We start from the raw sequence: 13,678 nt of genomic DNA, 5'->3' as shown, positions 1-13,678 counted from the left end.
ATGCTGGTGTAGGGGAATTGCGGGGGGGTCCACAGATCCCATCAATTTCAGATGAAACCACCCACTCCCATCTCTGGATGGAGCTGCACCTCAGACAGAGCGAAAAAAAAACAGAATCAACCATCAGAAAGACAACAAATACAGTATAATTTGTCATTAAGCAACAAGAAAAAAGAAGAAATACTAAGGTGATCGTCGGCCGCTAGCCCTAAGCTTCACTAAAACACCCAGACTTTAGATAAAGTTGAGGCCACAGCCTGCTCTGTTTACTAATAAAATTAATTTAAAAGAGTAAAAAGCATAGAACTATACTATGCCAGTATGCTAGCCATATGAAAGGGAAAATAAGTGCGTCTTAAGTCTGGACTTGAAAATCTCCACAGAATCTGACTGTTTTATTGACGTAGGGAGATCATTCCACAGAACAGGGGCATGATACACAGTAAAATCACCAGTGTTAAATTAATACAATTAAATTAACACTGACAGTGAGAATATGGTCCCAGAGTAGGACCATATGATCACTGTCAGTGTTAATTTAGCACGGTCAGTGTTAGCTTTACACTGGTGATTCTACTGTGTAAGAGAAACCTCTGTGACCCGCAGACTTTTTATTCACCCTAGGGACACAAAGTAGTCCTGCACCCTGAGAATGCAAAGCCTGGGCCGGTACGTAAGGTTTAATTAGGTCACCTAAGTAGTGAGGTGCCAGTCCATGAATAATTTTATAGGTTAATAGCAGAACCTTAAAATCTGATCTCACTGGGACAGGAAGCCAGTGAAGAGACACCAAAATGAATGTAATGTGGTCAGACTTTCTGCTTAGTCTGGCAGCAGCATTTTGAACCAGTTGGAGAGCCCTAATGCTAGACTACGGGAAACCAGAAAATAGAACATTGCAGTAGTTCAATCAAGAAGGAAAAAAAAAAAAAACGCATGAATCAGGGTCTCAGCATCAGGCATAGACAGGATGGGACGAATCTTCACTATATTTCACAGGTGGAAGAAAGCAGTCCTCATAATATCTGTAATGTACAGCTCAAAAGACAATGTAGGATCAAAAATTGCCCCAAGGTTCCTCACTTTGTCAGTGTGATGTATGACACACGAGCCTAGGCTAAGCATTAGCTGGTCAAATTCATGCCAATGTCTCACTGGACCAAGAACCATCATTTCAGTCTTGTCAGAGTTTAAAAGTAGGACATTGAAAAGCTGCACATCCAGCTTTTCACTGATGCAAGGCAATCCTTTAAGGATTTTATGTGGATGAGATTACCAGCAGTTATCGGCATGTATAACTGAGTATCAGCATAGCAGCGAAAGGTAATCCCAAAATGGCACAGTATGTGCCCAAGGGGTGCTATATAAAGGGAGAAAAGCAGGGGGCCTAAGACGGAACTTTGTGGAACCCCGAATTTCATGTCACTAAGGTTAGAGGTAGTTTTACTATACAAAACGCAGTGAGGTCGACTGGTCAAGTATGACATCAACCATGCAAGGGCACTCCCAGCCGCAGTGGTGTCCGAATCCATTGCAAATAGAAGATTATTCACTACTTTAGTGAGAGCCGTCTCTGTGGAATGATATTTTCTAAAAGCAGACTGCAGTGGCTCAAAGAGATTATTCTCAGTAAGATAGTCCACGAGCTGCCGTGACACCACTTTTCCCAGAATTTTAGAGCAAAATCACTGCAGATTTGAAACATTTAGGAACAGATCCAGAAGTTTATGAGAGACTAATAATTTCAAGCACAGTCGGCCCAAGAGTGGGCCACAGGTCCTTAAACAGTTTTGTTGGCATAGGATCAAATAAACAGGTTGTGCTTTTTGTAGACTAGTGAGATACTATCAAACTCTGTAAATCTATGTACAACCCCAATTCCAATGACATTGGGACGCTGTGTAAAATGTAAATAAAAACAGAATACAATGATTTTCAAATCCTCTTCAACCTATATTCAATTGAATACACCACAAAGACAAGATATTTAATGTTCAAACTGATAAACTTTATTGTTTTCGTGCAAACATTTCCTCATTTTGAAATGGATGCCTGCAGCATGTTTCAAAAAGCTGGGACAGTGGTATGTTTACCACTGTGTTACATCACCTTTCCTTCTAACAACACTCAATGAGCATTTGGGAACTGAGGACACTAATGGTGAGTGTCATGATTGGGTATAAAAGGAGCATCTCCAAAAGGCTCAGCTGTTCACAAGCAAAGATGGGGCGAGGATCACCACTTTGTGAACAACTGCATGAAAAAAAATAGTCCAACAGTTTAAGAACAATGTTTCTCAATGTTTAATTGCAAGGAATTTAGGGATTCCATCATCTACAGTCCATAATATAGTCAGACGATTCAGAGAATCTGGAGAACTTTCTACAAGTAAGCGGCAAGGCCGAAAATCAACACTGAATGTCTGTTGACATTCGATCCCTCAGCCGGCACTGCATTAAAAACCGACATCATTGTGTAAAGGATCTTACCGCGTGGGCTCAGGAACACTTCAGAAAACCATTGTCAGTTAACACAGTTTGTCGCTACATCTACATGTGCAAGTTAAAACTCTACTATGCAAAGCGAAAGCCAAACATCAACATCCAGTTTTTGGAAATCATGGACGTTGTGTCCTCCAGACAAAAGAGGAAAAAGATCATCCAGATTATTGCCAGCGCAAAGTTCAAAAGCCGGCATCTGTGATGGTATGGGGGTGTGTTAGTGCCCATGGCATGGGCAACTTACACATCTGTGATGGCACCATCAATGCTGAAAGGTACATCCAGGTTTTGGAGCAACACATGCCGCCATCCAAGCAACGTCTTTTTCAGGGACGTCCCTGCTTATTTCAGCAAGATAATTAAGCCACATTTTGCACGTGTTACAACAGCGTGGCTTCGTAGTAAAAGAGTGTGGGTACTAGACTGGCCTGCCTGCAGTCCAGACCTGTCACCCATTGAAAATGTGTGGCACATTATGAAGCCCAAAATACGACAACGGAGACCCCGGACTGTTGAACAATTGAAGTCGTACATCAAGCAAGAATGGTAAAGAATTCCACCTACAAAGCTTCAACAATTAGTGTCCTCAGTTCCCAAACGCTTATTGAGTGTTGTTAGAAGGAAAGGTGATGTAACACAGTGGTAAACATACCACTGTCCCAGCTTTTTTGAAACGTGTTGCAGGCATCCATTTCAAAATGAGCAAATATTTGCACAAAAACAATAAAGTTTATCAGTCTGAACATTAAATATCTTGTCTTCGTGGTGGATTCAATTGAATACAGGTTGAAGAGGATTTGTAAATCATTGTATTCTGTTTTTATTTACATTTTACACAACATCCCAACTTCACTGGAATTGGGGTTGGGGTAATTAGTTGGGTCATCTGGGGCACTTCCGTGACCCTGGAGAGCGAAGGTTCGTTTCTCTGTGTTTTTGTCTTCTTTGATGAAAATAAATGAAAATAAAATTGGGTGACCCTCTCAAAAGTGTGGCGGAAGTCATGGGGGGCCAAAATCCTAAATGGCCACCATGAAAATATTCAATGTACAGGAAACCTTTTACTGGTGCATTTTAGACCCTATAAATGTATTACCAATAGATATGTGATACCAAAATGTCAGATAAGCCATTCAAAAAAGCTCTGTGACGTCATAATGACGTCAAATGACGTTATTTTCAAAATGGCCACCGTATAGATATGCAATGTACAGGAATTTTTTTTCCTGGTGCATTTTAGAGCCCACAAATGTATTACCAACATATACAACCCCTGGCAATAATTATGGAATCACCGGCCTCGGAGGATGTTCATTCAGTTGTTTAATTTTGTAGAAAAAAAAGCAGATCACAGACATGACACAAAACTAAAGTCATTTCAAATGGAAACTTTCTGGCTTTAAGAAACACTATAAGAAATCAGGAAAAAAATTGTGGCAGTCAGTAACGGTTACTTTTTTAGACCAAGCAGAGGGAAAAAATATGGAATCACTCAATTCTGAGGAATAAATTATGGAATCACCCTGTAAATTTTCATCCCCAAAACTAACAGCTGCATCAAATCAGATCTGCTTGTTAGTCTGCATCTAAAAAGGAGTGATCACACCTTGGAAAGCTGTTGCACCAAGTGAACTGACATGAATCATGGCTCCAACACGAGAGATGTCAATTGAAACAAAGGAGAGGATTATCAAACTCTTAAAAGAGGGTAAATCATCACGCAATGTTGCAAAAGATGTTGGTTGTTCACAGTCAGCTGTGTCTAAACTCTGGACCAAATACAAACAACATGGGAAGGTTGTTAAAGGCAAACATACTGGTAGACCAAGGAAGACATCAAAGCATCAAGACAGAAAACTTAAAGCAATATGGCTCAAAAATCAAAAATGCACAACAAAACAAATGAGGAACGAATGGGAGGAAACTGGAGTCAACGTCTGTGACCGAACTGTAAGAAACCGCCTAAAGGAAATGGGATTTACATACAGAAAAGCTAAACGAAAGCCATCATTAACACCTAAACAGAAAAAAACAAGGTTACAATGGGCTAAGGAAAAGCAATCGTGGACTGTGGATGACTGGATGAAAGTCATATTCAGCGATGAATCTCGAATCTGCATTGGGCAAGGTGATGATGCTGGAACTTTTGTTTGATGCCGTTCCAATGAGATTTATAAAGATGACTGCCTGAAGAGAACATGTAAATTTCCACAGTCATTGATGATATGGGGCTGCATGTCAGGTAAAGGCAGTGGGGAGATGGCTGTCATTACATCATCAATAAATGCACAAGTTTACGTTGATATTTTGGACACTTTTCTTATCCCATCAATTGAAAGGATGTTTGGGGATGATGAAATCATTTTTCAAGATGATAATGCATCTTGCCATAGAGCAAAAACTGTGAAAACATTCCTTGCAAAAAGACACATAGGGTCAATGTCATGGCCTGCAAATAGTCCGGATCTTAATCCAATTGAAAATCTTTGGTGGAAGTTGAAGAAAATGGTCCATGACAAGGCTCCAACCTGTAAAGCTGATCTGGCAACAGCAATCAGAGAAAGTTGGAGCCAGATTGATGAAGAGTACTGTTTGTCGCTCATTAAGTCCATGACTCAGAGACTGGAAGCTGTTATAAAAGCCAGAGCTGGTGCAACAAAATACTAGTGATGTGTTGGAGCGTTCTTTTGTTTTTCATGATTCCATAATTTTTTTCCTCAGAATTGAGTGATTCCATATTTTTTTCCTCTGCTTGGTCTAAAAAAGTAACCGTTACTGACTGCCACAATTTTTTTCTTGATTTCTTATAGCCAGAAAGTTGCCATTTGAAATGACTTTAGTTTTGTGTCATGTCTGTGATCTGCTTTTTTTCTACAGAATTAAACAACTGAATGAACATCCTCCGAGGCCGGTGATTCCATAATTTTTGCCAGGGGTTGTATAACAGTAATACCATAATGTCAGATAAGCAGCACAATATTGCTCTGTGACGTCATAATCACGTTTAATGACGTCAAATTACGTTTATTTCAATTATTAATGTCCAAAACTACACAATTAAATTTGTATTTTCAGGTCTTTTGGTCATCTGCGCAGCTGTTAATGTTAATGAATTACATTTTTATTTCCAGGTGTTTGGTAGGCTGTCCAAGTAGAGTGAGGAGTGGGGATCATGTTTAATTATGGTGGGCAGAAATTTAGAATCCCCCATCGGAAGTTCCTTTACATTCAGTTTTACATCTTATGCGGTTAGGATTAGGGTTGTGATTTCCATTGGGTCACCCAATTTTATTTTCATTTATTTTCATCAAAGAAGATAAAAACACCAAGAAACGAACCTTCGTTCTTCACGGTCACGGAAGTGCCCCAGATTACCCAACTTATGGCGTTCACATCAATAGCAGGGTGTAGTGGCTGGGTTAAGGCATGCTGGGATATGTTTAACCTAATGTCTTCTATTTTCTTCACAAAGTAATCCAAGAAATCTTGTGCTGTAAAAGGAGAGTGACATACAGGTGGTTGTCCATGAATAAGTGTTGCCACCGTGTGGAACAAGAACTTTGAGTTGTGCTTGTTTTTGTTGATCAAATCAGAGTAATAGCACTAGATACTAAAACACTCTGGGGACAGACAGCAGAGACATGGTTAATGCAGAGACCTCATTAAAGTGCAGCACAAACACCACACATCTTGTGCACATGTCTCTGTGTTGCTCATGCATATTTTTTTTTTGTTTTTCTTCAAGAACAGGATAAGATGGACTCGACCACACGCTTTAGGTGGAAGATGTATTGGGTTACTTAGATTTTTTTAATTCCATATGAAGTGCTGCAGGCTGTTCTGCAGAGGTGTTCAGCTTTCTAGCACTGCTGAGATGAAACTTTTGGGTGAATCGTCACAGATGTGAAAAGATCAGTTTGTGTCATAGTGCATCAATATTGACAGTTACTTCATGTTGTTACAACACATTCATATGCACCCACACACACTCTGGTTTCTGGAGTATTTCACATTGTGTCTAGAACACACCCATGACTAATGAAGGGGAGAAATGCACCCCCACCACCACCACCACCCGGACAGCACAAATGAATCAACCGTTCCCCAAACAGATTTCAGTGGTTGCCTGATGTATCGTACCAGTCCCAGACACTTTCACAGTCAACTGGACTTTTGACTTCCTGTATTTCAGACCAGGTGCTGTGAAGTTCGACCTCATTGTTTTCTTCTTCTTTCTGCACAGAGTTGAAGTTCCTACTAAGATGCGAGTCGAGCGTTGGTCCTTCAGCTTGTTTGAGCTTCTCAGCGATCTGCGTGGACGAGACGACTTCAAGGTCTTTCTCAAGAAGGAGTTTAGTGGTATGTTGTTTAAAAGCACACACACATTTAACTTGAGTCTCTTGCAGATGGTGTGTATTCGGAAATTTTTAGCATTAATCTCTGTTACATGACCTTTTCTGTGACCTGTGGGTAACCATGGCAACTCTTTAGCTAGAAATGGAACGCGGTAAAAACAGTATAAACAGACAGTGTTAAGATTACTGTGAGTACTGCAGCTCTGGTTGGTGAACACCAACAGTGTGCTGAAGATCTCACAAAGACTTGATTGTTGAAAACACAGAAATCAGAATGAATTTCTTCCATGTATTTTCTGTACCCACTTACTCCAAATAATGGTCAGTGGGGGCCTGGAGCCTATCGTGGCAGTCATAGGGCATGAGACGGGGTTCAGCCTGGACAGAATGCCAGTCTGTCACAGGGGACACATACAGACAGACAAATACATTCACACCTATGGGCAATTCAAAGTTTCCAGTCCACCTAACCCGCATGTCTTTGGATGTGGGAGGAAGCTGGAGCCCCCTGCGGGAACCCACACAAACACAGGAAGAATATGCAAACTCCACACAGAAAGGCCACAGGTGGGAATCAATCCCATGACCTTCTTGTTGTGAGGCAACAGTGCTAACCACTAGAATGCCTAAAATGAATTCCATGTCATATTTATTTGGAGATCAACTGCAATCCGGGGCAGAGATTGATCATGTTCTATTGGGAGACACTCGAGACTGATCCACAAAGAAGAGCCCTGCTCCAACGGGTGATGAGGAAGAGTGTAGTATCCCTGCAGCCAGCTCCTCCTGGACGTACTTGCCCATGGCCTGGATTTTGTGTCCTGAGAGTGAATAAAAACATCCCTTGGGTGGAGCTGTCCCCTGGAGGAAGGCAATAGCACAGTCACATGCCCTGTGTGGTGGCAAAGCCGTAGCCCAACTATACTGGAGACCAGAGTTGGAAGATGTTGCTACACAAGTTGATTTGCATTTTGTATATATGCCAAAGTTGCCCACAGCTAGCAGACGGTCCTTTAGGAGGATTGGTGCCACTATGAGTCTGTCTTCTGGGTACCACCCCAGTCAAATGGGTACACATCAAGGCACAACCAACAGTACCTTGCTGTCAAGGTGTTATGCCTTGTGGCCAGACAGTCATCTTTGTGGGCTGAAAGAGTCGGGTTGTGGCCTGTTGGTTTGGGGTAAGTACACCCACAATTCACTGCCCATCTCTTCACTGGTTTATCACTGTTCAGCTGCTCATATGGCTATCAGCATCCACTCTTCCCAAGTTGGAGGATGAAGTGGTGGTACTCTCTGCTCATGCTTTATTGTGCTCTTCACTTAGATACCAGCATTCAGCCAATAGTTACCACTTGGTTGCTCCCAGCTATGACACTGGACAAAGACTTTTGCTTTCAACACGTGACCTGCCTTTGTGGATCTCTTGTCATAAGCTGGCCATTTCATTGGACTGTTTGCTGTGTCAAAGTTTCTTAGACCTTCTGCTGTATGTCCAGTAGCACCCAGTTTGTATTGTGTGCACTTCACATGTCACAATTCAGTGGTTAAGTCTCTTCAAGCGAGTCCTTTGTGTCCTCTAGTTTGTGCCCCAACAGTGAATAGAATGCTGATTTGTACTGTCCAGTACCTTCTGGCTGTGCGGTGTCAGGGTAGAGGGTGCCCGTTTTTGGTTGAGTGATTAGGTTAAGGGCTTGAAGAGTACTCTTGGGGCGAACATACATGGCCCATCTCTTATCCTTGATTAATCTTGATATTCCTCTGATGTCCATTTACAAGCAAAGCTGCTTAAAAACAGGCCAAAATAATTCAGTCTGAGTCACAAACTGTAAGGTTTTTATCAAACCGAATGATACACCTGAAAATGCCAGAGGACGATCCATAAGGAACATGAGTCACCTGGAACGCTTTGAATAAGGATGTCTTTTCATTTAAGGGACTAATTTTGAGAGATTCTACACCATGTTTAGGTTTACTCTGGGAAGTTAGTTTTGCTGTATTGCTTTTCTTGGACTGTGGATTACACACACTCATCTTCAACCGCTTAGTCCAATCAAGGGTCGTGGGGGGGCTGGAGCCTATCCAAGCAGTCATAGAGTGCGAGGCGGGGTACACCCAGGACAGGACGCCAGTCTGTCACAGGGACACAAACAGACAAACAAACACATTCACACCCACTCACAGACCTACAGACAATTTAAAGATTCCAATCCACCTAACCAGCATGTCTTTGGATTTGGGAGGAAACCAGAGCACCCAGAGGAAACCCACGCAAACACGGGGAGAACATGCAAAATCTGCACAGAAAGGCCACATGCGGGAATTGAACCCATGACCTTCTCGCTGTGAGGCAACAGTGCTAACCACTAAGCCACCGTACTGCCCACTAGGATAACTATGAATACATCAATACTTAACAATATATTAACAAATGCTACTGTAGGGAACATAACAGGTGCACTATTCACTATTGACATCAGTGATCATTTGCCAGTTTTTGTAGCTTTCAAATCATCAGTTGATAAAAATGAGCAAAAGGAAACTGCAAATCACAAAAGGAAAATTACTGATGTTACAATTGAGAACCTCAGAAGGGACTTACTACATCAAGATTGGTGTGATATTTATAGTGAGGATATTGACAAATCATATGAATTATATATTTCCATTATTTCCAACTTGTATGACAAACATTGCCTGTTTATGCCAAGAACTGGAAAAATGCAAAAAAAAAAAAAAAAATGCAAAAAAAAAAACAAAACAAAAAAAAACTGATAAACCTTGGGTTACAAAGGGACTCCAGAATGCAGGTAAAAAGAAAAAAAATTGTACAAGCAGTTTATAAAATTCAGAACAAAAGAAGATGAAAGAAAATATAAGACATACAAAAACAAATTAACAAACATTATGCAATCGTGTAAGAAGAAGTATTACTGTGATTTATTGGGAAAAAAAAATAAAACCAACATTAAAGGCACTTGGAAGATTTTAAATGAAATCATTAAAAAGAAAACAATTGTTAAAGATTATTCATCTTATTTTCATACAGATTCTGATAAAATCGTAAAAGAAAATAAAGTTATTGCTGATCATTTGAACAATTATTTTCTTAATGTGGGTAAAAACTTATCAAATTTAATTGTATCCTCAAAAATGTGTTCTTTGGACAACAACAAAACAATTACTACAACTCTGGATTCAATGTATATTAAAGAAACCGATGAAAATTTAATTATTAACATAGTTCATAAGCTAAAAGGGAAAAAAAATCAACTGACAGTGACAACCTTGATATGTTATTGATAAAAATAAATAAATAAATAAATAAATATCAATTGTATTGTTAAACCTGGACTTATATTTGTAATTTGTCATTGATGACTGGGAAATTTTCTTTCAAAATGAAAATACTTAAGGTGATACCACTATTCAAATCTGGTGACAAACATGTCTTTTCAAACTACAGGCCAATCTCATTGTTACTACAGTTTTCAAAAATTCTGGAAAAGATATTTGTAAAGAGGTTGAACGATTTCATAACTGTGATGCCACGGGTAATATATTTTGACAGGGGCTTTTATTTTGACAGTAATTTCTCAGATTGTGGTATGATGTCACTTCCTGTTCCTGGGAATAGTCATTTGGAATGTGTGTTAAAGCATTCCAAGATGTTCATAATTCAGAATTATTAAGTGAAGAAAGCTTGAGATTGAGAAAAGAGTTTTTGTGTGTAGAAGGATGGAAATTGAAAGGTAGTGTAGATACAAATGACTGTGCTAAACTGTTGCAACACCTTGACGATGAAGTCTTAATGGTGATTCTTGTCCTCTTTAATTATATCTGGGATGCTGGAACTTTGCCAAAAGCTTGGAAACAAGCTATTGTGCTCCCAGTTTTAAAGCCAGGAAAGGACCCTTCCTCTCCATTGTCATACAGACCCATAGCACTTACTGCGGTGTTGTGTAAGGTGATGGAGAGAATGGTCACAAACAGACTTGTTTATTATTTAGAAGTTGGTGGTTTCTTTGTTGATTATCAAAATGGCTTTAGAATTGGAAGAAATACTATGGACTCAGTTGCAGTGTTAGACCAAGATATAAGACGAGCTATAATCAATAAGGAAGCAGTAGTTGCAGTGTTTCTTGATATTGAGAAAGCTTATGATAGTATGTGGAGAGAGGGATTGTTGATTAAGTTACATAATGCAGGTATTTGTGGTAGGATGTTCATATGGATCAAAGATTTCTTAAGTGACAGAACTATACAAGTAAGAGTTGAAGGGGAATTTTCTGAAATAGTAAGTATTTTTAATGGTACTCCGCAAGGATCAGTTATTAGTCCAGTTTTATTCAATGTTATGATTAATGACATTTTTTCTGATATCAATGTAGGATTCGGGAGGTCTTTGTTTGCTGATGATGGCGCCATCTGGAGGAGGGGTAGAAACATTGCGTTTTTAATGAAACAAACTCAAATTCCCTTAAACCAAATAGTGCAGTGGGCAAATAAATGGGGCTTTAAGATTTCTATATCAAAAAGTAGTTATATGATTTTTGGACTTTAGAGAGGGTGAAAGTTTTTACATTTTTAGGTATGTGGATGGATGAAAAACTAACGTGGTGTACACATATAGAAAAAACTGTTGTGAAATGTGAAAAGATTAATAATGTACTTTGTAGTCTGTCTGGTAGTGATTGGGGGGCAGAAAGGTCAACGTTGCACATGATTTATAGAGCAGTGATAAGGTCATCACTGGATTATGGTTGTTTTGTTTTTGGTGCTGCGGTTAAATCCAGACTTCTCAAGCTTGATAGGATCCAAGCAAAAGCCCTAAGAATCTGTAGCGGTGCCTTTAGAACTACTCCTATCCCAGCACTGTTAGTCGAAATGGGAGAGACCCCTTTGAGTATTAGGAGAGAGAAGTTGGGTCTTCAGTACTGGGACAGGCTGTCAGGACTTGCGCATAACTCATCCGCGAAGTGTTTATTGGAAGAGAGTTATGAATTTACTAAAAAGAAGGATAAATCTAATTTCCTTTTTGATGTCCGGCAGGTCGCTAAAAGGGCTGTCCAGGGAAATAAGGTGATAGGGTCAGTGTGGTCTCCTATTCCTTTTTGGGTTTTGCCTGTACCAGATGTTCAGTTGGACCTTCTGGGGCTGAATAAGACTGTAGCCAGCAAGCTAGTAAATCAATTTATATCTCAGAATACAGTTAGTATGTGTCACATTTTTACAGATGGGTCTAGGGATCCAAGCTCTGAAAGGGCAGGCTTTGGGGTTTATGTTATGAATAATCAGATAAGGCAGAGTACCCGTGTTACTAATTGCTCTTCTGTATGTTCGACGGAACTGTCAGCCATATGGTGGGCGTTAGAGTGGGTACAAAGTAACAGACCTTCTGAGTGTCGTATTTATTCTGATTCTGCAGCTGCATTGCAAGCTTTGATGGGCGGAGCCTCAGGAGGAGCTCGTCCTGACCTCGTGCTAGAGATTCTGTCTTGCCTCCATCACGTTGAGTCAGCTGGCTGTTGTGTAACCTTCACTTGGATTCCTGGGCACTCTGTCATTTTAGGTAATGAGATCGCAGATTCATTGGCCAAAGAGTCCCTTATGAAGAATAAAGTTGATGTTAATATCCCTTTGGGAAAGGTTGATTGTTATAGTATTTTTAAAGAGTTGAGTGATCAGAAGTGGCAAAAGCAGTGGGAGAGTGAGTCGGTAGGGAGGCACTATTTTATGTGTCAGCCTTCGATTAAAAATAAGAGACTCCTCTTCTCATCCTGTCGTAAGGATCAAGTCAAATTGATTAGATTGAGACTGGGGCATTGTGGGTTGGCAGCATATTTAAAAGTGATTGGAAAACATCCAGATGGGTTGTGTCAGTGTGGTCAGTTGGAAAGTGTTCATCATGTTTTAATGTGCTGTCCTATGTATTCTAGTGATAGGCGGAAATTGTTTAAAGATTTGTCAGACTGTGGATTGACTGTGTTTTCTTTTAGGTCAATTTTTTCTGAGGGCAGTTACTCGCATTTAGTGGACAAAGCTGTGATTAAGTTCCTCCATTCCACCAACCTCTATTTGAGAGTCTAACATAAGATAAAATATTTAACTATTACCTGTGGGGGGCAGCATTATGCTACGCCAGCGTATAGCCTGCCGGAATCTATTAGAAGAAGAAAAAGAATATTCAGCTGGCAGCTGCGCAGGCACGGGCAAATGCTGAAGCAGCTAAGGCTAGAGCAGCCTACAGTAGGAGAGAAAAGGAACTAAAAATTGAGAAAGCTCGCCTTGAAGCTGAATTGGATGCACTCCGTCAAGACAGAGACGCAGAGGCAGCTATCGCCAAAGCACTTGTCATGGAAGCCGCTGCTGGTGAAGTAAGCTCTCGTGGTAGCTTGGCAAGTTTTGATTCATTACCCAAAAAACAGAACGTGCAAGAAAAAGTCAGCGAATATGTTGCTAACCACACTCATGTAGAAGATTATGAAGAAGAATTGGGTTTAACCCCTCAATCACCACAACTACCTGGCCTACCCATGCACATTAATGGGCCCAATGCTTCCACTCCAGCACAACCGAGCACCCCTCCAGACAATGGGATACAGCAAGCTTCGGCCCACAGCAGCCACATATTCAGCCTCCTGTACCGCAAGCGCTTATGCAGCCTCCAGTATCGCTTCACACACATAGGCAGCCTCCTGTATTACAACGGATTGACAGAGTCACAGCGTAACACATCGTATTACCAATACTCACAAGCCTCAACCCAAAAGAGAACCCGGGGTTAGTTCTTACTCACCACACCATATGCCCAGCCAGGAT

The 13,678-nt window shown here is 40.5% G+C and overlaps 1 protein-coding gene across 1 annotated transcript in view; it reads left to right on the top strand.

Moving 5' to 3' along the window:
- LOC117506023 (regulator of G-protein signaling 9-like) overlaps positions 1–13,678 on the top strand; it is a 150,383-nt gene that overhangs the window by 78,417 nt on the left and 58,288 nt on the right. The window contains exon 8 of the mRNA XM_034165562.1: positions 6,745–6,860. Coding sequence (XP_034021453.1) covers positions 6,745–6,860 — 116 coding nt within the window. The remainder of the gene's footprint in view (positions 1–6,744; positions 6,861–13,678) is intronic.

Source organism: Thalassophryne amazonica, unplaced genomic scaffold (assembly GCF_902500255.1).
Source record: "Thalassophryne amazonica unplaced genomic scaffold, fThaAma1.1, whole genome shotgun sequence".
In the NCBI taxonomy this organism is placed as follows: Eukaryota; Metazoa; Chordata; class Actinopteri; order Batrachoidiformes; family Batrachoididae; genus Thalassophryne; species Thalassophryne amazonica.
This window is presented reverse-complemented; position numbering and strand designations above follow the sequence as displayed.